General features: G+C 37.1%; 1 protein-coding gene across 5 annotated transcripts in view; it reads right to left on the bottom strand.

Annotated features, from left to right (window-relative positions):
- The window catches only part of GSTCD (glutathione S-transferase C-terminal domain containing), a 127,925-nt gene that overhangs the window by 109,276 nt on the left and 4,759 nt on the right, over positions 1 to 13,890 (bottom strand). For all 5 annotated transcript variants that reach the window (XM_043438304.1, XM_043438308.1, XM_043438306.1 and 2 more), the window contains exons 2-3: positions 6,455 to 6,895; positions 5,300 to 5,767 (exon numbers count right to left, since the gene is read on the bottom strand). In XM_043438304.1, coding sequence (XP_043294239.1) covers positions 5,300 to 5,767; positions 6,455 to 6,874 — 888 coding nt within the window. In that variant the 5' untranslated portion in view covers positions 6,875 to 6,895. The remainder of the gene's footprint in view (positions 1 to 5,299; positions 5,768 to 6,454; positions 6,896 to 13,890) is intronic.

Below are 13,890 nucleotides of genomic sequence, written 5' to 3'. Positions count from 1 at the left end.
TAAGAGATTTTAAAATCAATATATCTGGTTTAAAAAAAAACTGAAATAAAATAGAAAATATCAGGGTAAATAGCATGTCGTAAGGCAGATTATTTTGCATTTATATGTATAATATAAAGATGTATACTTGTATGCTCAATCATTTTGTAAAATGCATCATTTACTATGAAAAGTAAAAAAGTTTGAAAAATACTGTCTAAATGGTACTTTGGGAGTAAAAAAGTTTCTAACTCTCAACAAAATACTTAGTTGCCTGAAAACAGATTATGAGCTAAGGGAATTGAGCTTTAAGCCATGATAAATTAATCAAATAAGAAATGTTCTCATTTCCTCACTTTCCGTTACTTCCCTTGGTAGTGATTTATTCTTATTTGTTAGATGCATATGACATCTTTCCCTCCTTTTGAAATAAATTGTAATTAAGCAACAATAATTCATCTTTAAAAAAATGGAGGACTTTCACTCTACATGACAGGTCATTCCAGTTAATCAACATGCCAGGCTGCTCTGCTATTATCCAGACAGCTCAGGAGGTACTGCACCACATTTGTTAATTACACTTGAGAAAATGTATTTAAGGAAGAGGCTAATGAAAAATATGTGAAACAAAAATTAAATTTGTCCCTAAGAAATGATTTTTTAAAAATGTTACCTGGTTGATAAGATCAAAATCATTATAATTTTAATCAAGTAAGGACAAGAAAATTAGAGAATTTATTTTTAAAATAATGGTTTAAAAAAAAAAAAAAAACTGCTATGAAGACCACAAAATGAAATCCTAGTGGCTTTATGAAAGAGTTAGTTGCTCAGTCATATCCAATTCTCTGCAACTCCATGGACAGCAGCCCATCAAGTTCCTCTATCCATGGAATTATCCAGGCAAGAATACTGGCCTGGGTAGCCATTCCCTTCTTCAGGGAATCTTCCCAACCCAGGGATTGAACCTGGGTCTCCTATATTGCAGGCAGACTCTTTACCATCTGAGCCACCAGGAGTTGCTTTGCAGTTAATTACAATAAGGGGCAGAAAAAACTTATGTGAATAAAAAGAGAAGATATTATACCTATCCAAAAGATCTCCTCTGTATTACTTTCCATTGCTTATTAGAGTATGTTGTAATTCTTTCATGTCATTTCCTTAGTCACGTCTACTCTTTCAAAAGCATGTCATAACTAACAAATGTTTAGGTGAGCAGCGTAAGCAGTGTAAAAAATAGTAAACTAAGTGGAAATAAAATCCCAGTTTTCTAACAGTCTAGAACTGGTGAGTTAAAACTGAAAATTCTTAAGGACTTAAGACAGAGGAGAGGATATAGAAAATATAAATCAACCAGAGCATTCATGATTTTTGCAATATGTCAGCCAATAGCGAGATTCCCATTTTATTCTCAATTTTATGCCAATGAGAACAATGAAAGAGGTATTTAACATAGGCATTTTTGCTGAAAAATCAATTTATACAATGTCTTTACTTTTGTAACAAATGTCATACTTCTAAAAAACTAAATTCAAAGCATTAGAAGTTAAAATGTAGTATGTTAAATCATAAATATGCAGGTTACAAAAATATTTCATAAAGTGGCAATCTGTTTATCTTCCAGGACTAGAACAATCTTTTAAACAGTTCGATCAAAGTGTACCTGTTTAGTAGTAGTAACTTAAAAATAACTATAAAATTTACTGGTATCTGAATATTATCTGGTATCAGCAAGATTTTACCTTAGCATAGCTATTCATTGTCATTTCTCCCATCTACTTGCTCTTCTGTATACTAAAAGATTCTGGCAATTAAAGGGAAGGGGGAATCATAAGCAGTATGCATTTTAATTTATTCTTTTAAAATCCATTCCTGAAACTTTCCAGAGGAGAGGATTTTATCAAGCACCTTCCAGGAAGCAGTGTTGGGCTATCAGGGGTTGCCTTTGCCAACTAATGTCCTATGAAGAGAAAAGCAGCTTGGAGCTGAGGTTTAGATGTAACACTGCAGCCTCTCCTAGCTATTGTTTTGCATATTTGGCTTTATTCTATTTAGCAAAATTGGGTATTTTCCCTTGCTTGCTTGCTCAGTTGTGTCCAACTCTTTGCTGTCCCATGGGTTGTAGCCCACTACATTCCTCTGTCCATGGAATTTTCCAGGCAAGAATACTGGAGTGGGTTGCCATTCTCTTCTCCAGGGAATCTTCTCAGCCCAGGAATCAAACCCCGGTCTCCTGCATTGCAGTCAGATTCCTTACTGTCTGAGCTACCAGGAAGCCATCACTTTGTTCAGCAAAACTGGGTATTTCCCCTAACTCTTCTAATTTTGACCTCTGGTATACCAAATCTTGAATTAGCAAAATTGACTGCTCTTTCATATTCTTGATCTTATTTCTATGGCTAAATATTTTGGCCCTAGATGCAGCTCTCTGTTTCTGATCCAAACCTAGTAACTTGACCTTCATTCCTCATTATGAACTTGATCCTGATTCTGATCATTTGGACTGCTACTTCATCACCTCAATGTGAGTTACTACAAGTATAAAGGCTTGGCATCATCGCCACCATCTGAACTAAAACGGCTGCTTCATAACCTAAGATGACTTATAAGAGGAAAATAAATATAACAAAAATAACATCAAAGCTTTGGCAAAGAGAGATTAATTCCTGAAAGAAAATGTGATGATCCAGGAAAAATACAAACAAACAAAGGAAAATATTTAGAGAATTAGTTTACATATAAATGTCAGAAGAATTTAATCACAGAATACACGTAATAGAAAAGGCTGAGTGTACAAGTTTTCCACTATTTTAAACTGAGACAGAGTTCCTTAGCTGTATTAGGTAGATTTAGTCAGCAGCGGTCAGGCTGATGTCCAACCTGATTGAAGGGGGAAAAAAGTCCTCTCAATTAGGAACACCTTCACCTCAGTTGATCCTAATCAGGTAAACAGTATTAAATTAAGCTAAAATCAAATGTAAAAGATGGATGTCTGGATAATGATCTAAAAATCGTTTTTATGCAGATGAATCCAATTTTTTATGTCTTGTTGCATTTGAAAGCAAATACTCAAGTCTTCTCGATCAACTTGTTTTATTTCCTTTGTAGTACTCACCATTATTTAAATGTGCATTATTTATTTGTCTACTTGTTAATTTCTATCTTCCCTATTCTTCTATTTCTACTAGAATATTCACTCCATACGGCTGGGACTCTCTCACTCTTGTTCATCACTGTATTCCCAGTGTATACAAGAGTGTGACATATACAACAGGCTTTCAAATAAATTTCTCAAATGAATGAATTAATGGTTGTGCCACTTAAGATTCAATTTTTAAGAAATAAGCAACAAAGAGTTATCCAAGAAGACCGAGAAGCCATGAATATCAACAGTATTTCAAAATATGTACCAAATGACTGGTTTAATGACTAAAGTTGGTAATAATGGTGACAACAGAATTTAGAAATCATTTGACTAGGAAAAAAAAATCTGTTTTTCTCCCCATCCAGCTCCAGCTCCATGGACAGTAGGAATACACGTGACATTTACAATACTAATCAACATCTATGCAATTCCTAAATCTCTTGTTTTCACATCCTTTAATTCTGAAGTTATTTTGGTTTCTATTCTTGTTTTGCTCCCATTTTAAAGAAAAGAGAAATGTTCTTTAAGAAAACACCAACTCATTGATGCCACCTAACTTATTAGTGAAGCACTGGTCTCCAAATACATAGATGTTCATTAGAAATATTTTCTCAATTGTCAGCAAACATACCTGAAGTATTGGTGATATATAATAAACCAAATCTGATTATCTGATTCCTTAGAAAAGGAAAGGGTGAAATGCTTCAAAGTGGGAAAAATGCAGTTCTGGAAAACCAATAGGAAAGCTACAAAGAGCTCTAGCTTTCCATTCACTTGATACTGTTTCTACCTTCTCCTTTGTCCCTCCCACAGACAGGAGAGGGAAAAAAAAAATTTCTAGTACTAAAGAATCTGCCTGCCAATGCAGAAGACTTAAGAGACGTAGGCTCAATCCCTGGTTTGGGAAGATTCCCTGGAGGAGGGCATAGCAACCCACTGCAGTATTCTTGCCTGGAGAATCCCAAGGACAGAGGAACCAGGAAGGCTACAATCCATGGGGTTGCAAACAGTCGGACACAACTGAAGCGACTTAGCATGTGTGTATATATATAATGAACTAAAAATGGTTGACTGCATATCATATAATCTCCCACAGCATTGAATAGGACTGACAGTTCTGTTACATAACAAAGAGATGTGGGTTAAATATTTCTGATTTAATAACATCTGACATAGTGAAATTAGTTGTTTCCCAGGTGGCACTGGTGGTAAAGAATGTGAAGTGACTTGTTTAGTTGCTAAGTCACATCTGACTCTGCGACCACATGAACTGGAGCCTGCCAGGCTCTTCAATCCATGAGATGTCTCAGGTAAGAATACTGGAGTGGGTTGCCATTTCCTTCTCCAGGGCATCTTCCTGACCCAGGAATCAAACACACATTTCCGGCATTGCAGGGAATTCTTTATCACGGAGCCACCTGGGAAGCAAGCCATTTGAAGTGACTACTTAATTATAAAATATAGTTGACCAGAGATTTCAGTATTTTAACACTGGAACCTCTAGTATCAGAAGATAATCACAGGAGCAATTTAAGTTTAATAATCATGTCCTGTGTGCTGTGCTTAGTTGGTCAGTTGTATCCAACTCTTTCTGACCCCGTGGACTGTAGCCCGCCAGGCTCCTCTGTCCACAGGATTCTCCAGGCAGGAATACTGGAGTGGGCTGCCATGCCCTCCTCCAGGGGATCTTCCCAACCCAGGGATCCAACCCAGGTCTCCTGCATTGTAGGTGGATTCTCTACCGTCTGAGCCACCAGGGAAGTCTAAGAACACTGCAGTGGGTAGCCTATTCCTTCTCCAGGGGATCTTCTCCAACCAGGAATGGAACTGGGGTCTCCTGCACTGCAGGAAGATTCTTTACCAGCTGAGCCACCAGGAAAGTCCCTAATAATCATAACAAATGCTAATATTTTAGAAACTCAAAACTAAAAGTCATACTAATTACTAATATTTATTGACAGCAACTATGTCTAAGCATTGTTCCTACTTTACACAAATTGTCATTTGTTCTTCACACTCATCCAAACAGATGGGCATCGCTGTTTTACAGAAAAGGAAATGCAGACGGATATTAATAACTTGCCCAGAAGCATAGTAAGAAATGGAATAGGAATTCAAACCTGGGAAGCTTTATAGACTGAAACCTACAACAGGGTATCGACTCCTGATAAACCTTACCAAAAAATGATGGATACAGGGCAAGAGCACAATATCTGACAACGTGAAGTACAGGCCTTCTGCGAACACGTGGTCCAGAGGAGGCAGGTCAGAGGCTTTTGCTTTTCTGACGTGAGAAGGCTCTCTGCTGGCAGAAGCGGGCTCCTTGTGTACTGTGAGCTTCGAGAAGGCCACTTTCAGTTCCAGGCTTGCAGATGAGGAGTCCCCCTCTTCAGATGTTTCCTGCCCATGACCCTTGTTCTGCGTTCTTTCCTTGGCAAGGGAAGGTCCAACCCCGGCAGCCTTCTGTTGCTTTAGCTTCTGACGCCGGAGTTTGTCATCATTATGCACTCTAACGGGTTCACTAAGCTTTTTCTCAAGCTCTAGTATTGCAGCAGGAATAGTTGGGGGTTGATCAAAAGCTTCTTTGAGAAAATTCTCAACAGCTAAAGGGATGGTAAGTTCACATAGCCTGGTCCATTGACTAACCTACAAAACAAAACAAAACAAGAAATGAAAGGATTCTTTACTTTCAACCAAACTTGAAGAAAAATAACTTCATACTGGAAAACAAGACTGGTTTAGAGAATTTAAGTCTTAAGCTAAACCATTCCTGGGCTAGACTTTATGCTCTATCAAGAGACATTACCACAGTGCTTCAGAAGTGATAACATTCAATAATGTAGGCTTAGCACTGCTGTATTTGGAAATATATGCTATTTTCTTATATCCTCTTACTCAGTAAATCCTCACGTCCCAAAGTCTCTAAAGTGCACTCTCCCTAAAAAAGCTGGGTTACTAAAACACTGCTACTTGAGCTTCTTTAATCCTCAACATAATTAAAATAAAAGGTTAAAAAAAAACTTTTCCTAAAAATAATGTTTCATAAATAAATCTTATAAATAAATATATAAATCTCATAAATTAAATCTTTACTTCTTATTTTCTAATACTGCACTGAAATATTAGTACACATGAAAGGCTACTTTAACTCTTTTATTAGTTACTGAAGTTTTTTTTAAGTAAATTAAACTTTATTTTCCAACAGAGAATTAAATAAATATTCAAGTGAATGTGTTATCACTTATGGACTTCCCTTGTGGCTCAGAAGACAAAGAATCTGCCTGCAATGATTACTTATGGCTTTAAATAACAGAAAAGAGACAGTCTACTTACTTCAGCACAAGCTTTCAAGCAAGTCTTCTTAAAACCCAGAAGTTCCAAAATTTCCTTCTTTGAGGGGTCTGCTTCATATGACTTCTGGATTATGTGTCTCAGAACGACAGCAAGTCCTGCTCTACAGAAATTGTCTGGTCTTTCTACTACTGCAGGTAAACAGCAACTCTGGACTATTGGTGGAAGCTCTTGCCTTGAAATAATCTGTACTTCAACACCTTCAGATGGTACATTTTTAGGTAGTGAAATACTTGTGCTTTCTCCAGGGAGGACTAAGTAAACTTTAAAGACTGTGCAGTCACAGTATGATAACAAAAATAAAGTTACAGACGTATGAAGAGGAAAGATGCACCCTTCTTTTTGGTGAGAAAAGTCCAAGTACAGATATTCTTCTGTAAGGCTTTTCTTAATGCCTTTCATTTTCTTCTTTCATTGGGTTACCTGAAGCATAAATTGAAGTGGTTTTAGGTCTCAGGATATAGTAATTGCAAAGCTACAATAAAAGATGAACACTTTAAAACTTTTTCTAGAAATCAGCAAGGATTTGTGATAGATATGATTCTACAAAAATTTGTTCTTGGCATGAATAAACGGCTTCCAAAAGAATGAGGCCCACGTTGTGCAATTAACTAGCCTTAAGGGGTTTCTAGGACTTCCCAAGTGGTTCCAGTGGTAAAGAACCCACCTGACAATGCAGGAGACGTAAAAGTTGCGGGTTCAATCCCTGGGTCAGGAAGATCCCTGGAGAAGGAAATGGCAACCCACTCCAATGTTCTTGCCTGGGAAATCCCATGGACAGAGGAGCCTGATGGGCTAGAGTCCATGGGGTTGCACAGAGCTGAACACGACTGAAGTGACTCAGCATGCATGCACGCAAGGGGATTTTATATACAGCTCCTTTAAAATGAGCATGCCTCAGATGCTTTGCAATATAGCCCTCCCAGTCAAGTACCTGTCAGTCTCTACAGTGAGAACAAGAGATGAACAGGATGGGACTCAAGAAATAATCAAGAATACCTAGCATTTATCACTATTGCAACATGCTATATACCTATTCTTGTCTTCCTCCAATAGCATGTTCCATGAGACCACAATTTCATTTTATTCACTGCTATATCTAAACAAGGTCTGATATTATATATATGTATATATACACACACATATATGTATAATCAAAAAGCACTGAGTGAATGCATACATGAATAGACATGTTCATTATTTTAAAGATGCAAACATACACAATCTTGTGGTCAAATTATTGATGGGTGTTTTCAAGTCATAATCCTTAAGACTTTTGTCAATTATGACTTTTTGTTTGATTTCTACATTTCCTGGGTCTAAAATTCCCCATGTTCTAATCCATAAATCAAAATTCCCAAACTGACACTAGATGGCACCCTTTAAAAGCATTTGCCATATACTAACTGGTATATTAAAGAAAAAATATTTTAAATTAAAAATATTATTTTAAAAGCCTTTAAAAAAAAAAAAAGCCTTTAAAAAGTATACACGCAATTCTTTAAGTATATTTGAAATATTAGTGCACCCTGAATTTTAGGGTATTAAAATCAACTAAATTCCTTAGGGTTTTTTTTTTAATTAAAAGCAAAACAATCAAGTACTTGTTAATCTTGGTCCTCAACTTTTTTTTATTAAAGAGCTAATAATTCATTACAACAAAGAGATATAGTTAGTAAAGGTATACACAGTAACATTACTGTCTCGGAAAACTTCTTGGTAATGCAAATAATCACTAGTGTTTATATTCCTTTTATTAAAACGTAACAGATCTGCACCACAGCTTGTTACTTATTTAAAAGATTATCTGGGAGAAAATTATTTCTTGTAATTTAAAAGCAACAACTCTTTAACCGAAAGAAACTATTTTCTTCCTGAGCTAACTTAATTACCTTTTGGATTTTTTTTCTCTTCATCTAGAGCTGATGTTAAAAAAAAGTATTAAAGGGCATTTGTTAAATCTCACAGGCAAAAGAAACCAACCTTTTATAGAAAATTGGTAGTCTCTTTGGAGATAGTAGGTTACTATTTCTATACCTAAACTATATAGATATAGTTTGCCCCTCTATATCTTTTGCTGATTAATTTACCAATCCTCTTAACTCCTTTTGTTGACACTATAAAGATCACTTTTTTAAAATAGCAAATTACAGTTTTATTGTGCATATATATCACATATGTCATGTCCTACCTTCCTTTTTTAAACTTTTTATTTTGTTTTGGGGAACAGCTGATCAACAGAGTTGTGACGGTTTCAGGTGAACAGTGAAGGGACTCGGCCACACTACAAAGAAGATCCCTAAGTGCTTTCCTAAGAAGCAGATTTGAAAGGAAACATAATCAATTTCCTCACGGAACTAGTAGAAACTAGTTCTGTTAACACTTCAAAAAGACATAAAAAATGGAAGACTGTAAACATCATGCTATTTTACAGCTTTTGATTCAGGATATGCTGAAATATTAAAAAATTAGAGTACATATATATTTGCCATTTCCTGAGGCCGTGAACTTCCAGATGTTCAAGCTGGTTTTAGAAGAGGCAGAGGAACAAGAGATCAAATCGCCAACATCCGTTGGATCACTGAAAAATCAAGAGAGTTCCAGAAAAACATCTATTTCTGTTTTGTTGACTACGCCAAAGCCTCTGACTGTCTGGATCACAATAAACTGTGGAAATTTCTTAAAGAGATGGTGATACCAGACCACCTGACCTGCCTCTTGAGAAATCTGTCGGCAGGTAAGGAAGCAACAGTTAGAACTGGACATAGAACAACAGACTGGCTCCAAATAGGAAAAGGAGTACGTCAAGGCTTGTATATTCTCACCCTGCTTATTTAACTTATATGCAGAGTACATCATGAGAAATGCTGGACTGGATGAAGCACAAGCTGGAATCAAGATTGCAGGGAGAAATATCAACAACCTCAGATATGCAGATGACACCACACTTATGGCAGAAAGTGAAGAGGAACTAAAAAGCCTCTTGATGCAAGTGAAAGAGGAGAGTGAAAAAGTTGGCTTAAAGCTTAACATTCAGAAAACTAAGATCATGGCATCTGGTCCCATCACTTCATGGGAAATAGATGGGGAAACAGTGGAAACAGTGGCAGACTTTATTTTTGGGGGCTCCAAAATTACTGCAGATGGTGACTACAGCCATGAAATTAAGACACTTACTCCTTGGAAGGAAAGTTATAGCCAATCTAGACAGCATATTAAAAAGCAGAGAAGTTACTTTACCAACAAAGGTCCATCTGGTCAAGGCTATGGTTTTTCCAGTGGTCATGTATGGATGTGAGAGTTGGACTATAAAGAAGGCTGAGCACTGAATAATTGATGCTTTTGAACTGTGGTATTGGAGAAGACTCTTGAGAGTCCCTTGGACTGCAAGGAGATCTAACCAGTCCATCCTAAAAGAGATAAGTCCTAAGTGTTCATTGGAAGGACTGATATTGAAGCTGAAACTCCAATACTTTGGCCACCTGATTTGGAAAGCTGAGTCACCTGAAAAGACCCTGATGCTGGGAAAGACTGAAGGCGGGAGGAGAAGGGGACGACAGAGGATGAGATGGGCTGGATGGCATCACCGACTCAATGGACATGAGTTTGAGTAAACTCTGGGAGTTGGTGATGGACAGGAAGGCCTGGCATGCTGCAGTCCATGGGGTCGCAAAGAGTCAGACACGACTGAGCAACTGAACTGAACTGAGGCATATAAGGACCATGAGATTTAACTTTTACACATTTCATAAACTTTTTTTGCTGTGAGCACTTAATAAATGCTAAATGTCACAAAACAGAATAGCAATAATCTGTCCCTGGAGATAACTAATAATTAATGAGATGCCTAAGAGAAAATGCAAAGTACTGTTGACTGAATATAATTTACTTTTTAAAATATAAATATTGGTATTTTTTTCCCCTTGAAGACTAAAAATATTACTTAATGATCTCGGGGTTTAAAAAACCAATCACTCTCCCTGGGCAATTTCTCCACATTAAATTTTATTATAATTTCTAAAATAAGTATTAAGTATTAGCAAACCTGTAAAATTTTGATATCTGTTTTTGGCATGTACCATGTCTAACTTTTCAAGAAAGTAGAACACATTTTTTGTTTAACGTTTGCACATACAGCAAAAGAAACCTATTTTCTTCTCCATTTCTACCTAGAGAATTCCTCATCTTATCACTCTTATGTCATGAGCTTTTAAAAGGTAGGTACTATAGAATCACCCTTGGGGTTTCCAAGGCATGGAGCTGGGGTACAGACCTTGTTACTCCAGATTACACTTGTGCCCAGCACAGAAGTGCTGTCATCTGCTCTTTCTCAGTTTTGACAGATGCCACACTGCCCTTAGAGGGAGTGAGAAAGCAGAAGACAAAACCAGAAGCTTGAGATGCCTGAACAGAGCTGATGGAGTGTGCATCTCCTCCCTTGCTTGGGAATGTTACAGAGCGAATAAAAACAGGTTGTTGTTTAGTCACTAAGTCATGTCTGACTCTTTCGTGAACCCATGGACTGTAGCCTGTCAGGCTCCTCTGTCCATGAAATTTCCCAGGCCAGAATACTGCAGTGGGTTGCCATTCCCTTCTCCAGGGGATCTTCCCAACCCAGGGACTGAACCCAGGCCTCCTGCATTGGCAGGAGGAGTCTTTACCACTGAGTCACCTGGGAAGCACAAACAGGTAAAAAGTAAATATTTAAGCCTTGGTTTCATTACTTGGGAATTTTCAAAGATATTTTTAAACAAATGTAGTCACAGGTTTAATATTTCAGGACCTTAATCTTTTTTATTCATTTATTCTAGTGAATGTATCATGGTGCTGATAAAGTGAAACATTTCATACATGAAAGGGGAAATGAGTTTTATAGGTATTTTCTTATTTGAAGCCATTTTATTATCAATAGTTTACTCAGTGCATACGTATATAAAGAAAGAAAACAACACCATAAATATTGAACATAAGCATACTTCTCTGGAAGCTAGAAAAAAAGTTTAAAATTTCTGTGCTCGAAATTCAAGTCTGGATCTATGGCAACTACACATTACATAACAGATAAATAGATAAGTTATATATTCCATATGTGTGTGCATCCTAAGTCGCTTCAGTCATGTCCAACTCTTTGCCATCCTATGGACTATAGCCCGCCAGGCTCCCTTGTCCATGGGATTCTCCAGGCAAGAATATTATTAGAGTGGGCTGCTATACCCTCCTCCAGGGGATCTTCCCAACCTAGGGATCGAACCTGCATCTCTCATGTCTCTTCACTGGCAGGTGGGTTCTTTACCACTAATGTTACCCGGAAAGCCCTATTTATTACATAGTAAAGTCCAAAAGTACATAACTGCAACAAAAATATTAACCAATTGACTGTATTTTTTAAGTAAGGAATTATTACTGTGGCTGGAATTTGATAAGAGCTTAATAAATGCGAAAGGAACAAAGAATGCAATTCTAAATAATATTATGTACATTTTATTGCCTACCAAATATGTGCTTAATAAGCACCTTGAATTTTATGCATCACTTCAGCCCTCATAATCCTTAAAGTACATTTTACTACATGAATAAGAACTGTACTTCAATCCAAAAGCATTATTTGAATCTATAAAGGGATCTTATGGGAAAACATTAAGGAATGGGTATTTTTCTAATATAAATAGCACTACTTTATAAACTTCCTAAGTGGAACCATATTGCAATTTTATCACAGCCACAATTTTACCAGAGTGAAAATCATCAGAAACTATGTTATTCTTAGCAAATTTCTCAGGAGGCTCAGAAGTAAAGAATCCACCTGACCGTGCAGATCGAGATGCGGGTTCCACCCCTGGGTCTGGAAGAACCCCTGGAGAAGGAAATAGTAACCTACTCCAGTATTCTTGCCTGGGACGAGTCATGGACAGTGGAGCCTGGTGGGCTACAGTCCATGGGGTCACAAAGAGTCAGAGACACTAAGTGACTGAGCATGTACATTCTTGATAAAAACCTCCATGCTAAAGACAGAGTATCTGATAATTCTCAGCACTGGATTAGGTTTTTTGATCATTCCTTCTTAATTCCCTTTATTGGATCCTCCTCAGACCTCTTAGTGACCTGTAGCTTAGCACTTTGCCCTATTCTCATCTTAAACTCACACCTTTGATTACTGGCTTTCAAACTTTTGATCATGCCATAAAATAAGAAATAAATAAAACTGAAACAAAGACTCACAAAAAAATTACCCTACCATAGGAGATATAACTAACAGTTAATCTTTTCTTCTTCTTTTATTCCAGGGTTGTTTTTTGTCTGTTTTTAATGTTGGTTAGTGCTCACTAAATTGATTCCAAGATCCTTGAGCTACAACTTACACTATGACAGCACTGTCCAAGGTGATTTACAGTGCTACGGGTTTTAAATATCACTGATGACTCTGATATTTATCTCTGCCGCAACCTTTCCCCTGAACTTGACTCCTGTAGCCTACTTGACATCTGCACTCTGACATTTTTCTAAATCTGTTCCTCTTTCCTCAAGTAATCTTCTTGATAAAATAGCAACACCATTTACCCAGATACTTGGGCCCATAATTCTGAAGAGTCACTCAATTCCTTTTTTTCTCTCTCTCTTTACTATTTATGCTTTTGAAATACATGGTAATACTAACTTCTCAGAACCTACCAATATCACCTTCATCTAAGTCATCACTAGCTCTTTCAAGGACTACTGCAAAAGCCCATTAACTATTTCCTAGGCAACAGTCAATTCTCCAACTCAAGTCAAGGTGATCCTTTAAAAACATAAATCAGACCATGTCTCTGCTCACAACCATTCAATGGCTCCCCAGCACACTTAATAAAATTCAAATTCCCTATCATGGTCTCTAGGTCTGACATGACCCTGGCTGTCTTTCTTTTCCGACCTGATCTCCCTTTTGTTCCCTTCCCTCAAGCCAATTCTCCTTTCTGTTCTGGTGCAATGCCAGTAGTGCTCCCACACTTGAGAAATTGGGTGCTTGCGATTCCTTCTGCCTAGAATATTCTTCTTCAAGATATTCACATGGCTTGCTCCTTTATTTCACTGTGGTCTCTGAATATTAACTCAGAGCAGTCTCTCCTGACTACCTGAATTGAAAAAGCACTCCTAACACTTCCTAGCCCCTTATTCTGCTTTCTTTTTCTTTACAGCACTTATTACTGCACATCTCCAGTGGTAAACAGTACTCAAATTTTAGTTCAAGGACTGTATAAATGAATAAATGTACATAAATGATTGTCACTAATCCCTGTAATGACAGTATTTTTGAGAACATTAGTCTTGGTACAACATGAGCTTCATTTTTCTTGACACCTTTCTTTCTCTTCCAAATAAATCTATTTTAAGAACAAACTATGTATAAATTAAAATGAAGAAACACACCACTGTGAGCT

The sequence above is a fragment of the Cervus canadensis genome, chromosome 19, assembly GCF_019320065.1.
Source record: "Cervus canadensis isolate Bull #8, Minnesota chromosome 19, ASM1932006v1, whole genome shotgun sequence".
Taxonomy (NCBI): Eukaryota; Metazoa; Chordata; class Mammalia; order Artiodactyla; family Cervidae; genus Cervus; species Cervus canadensis.
This window is presented reverse-complemented; position numbering and strand designations above follow the sequence as displayed.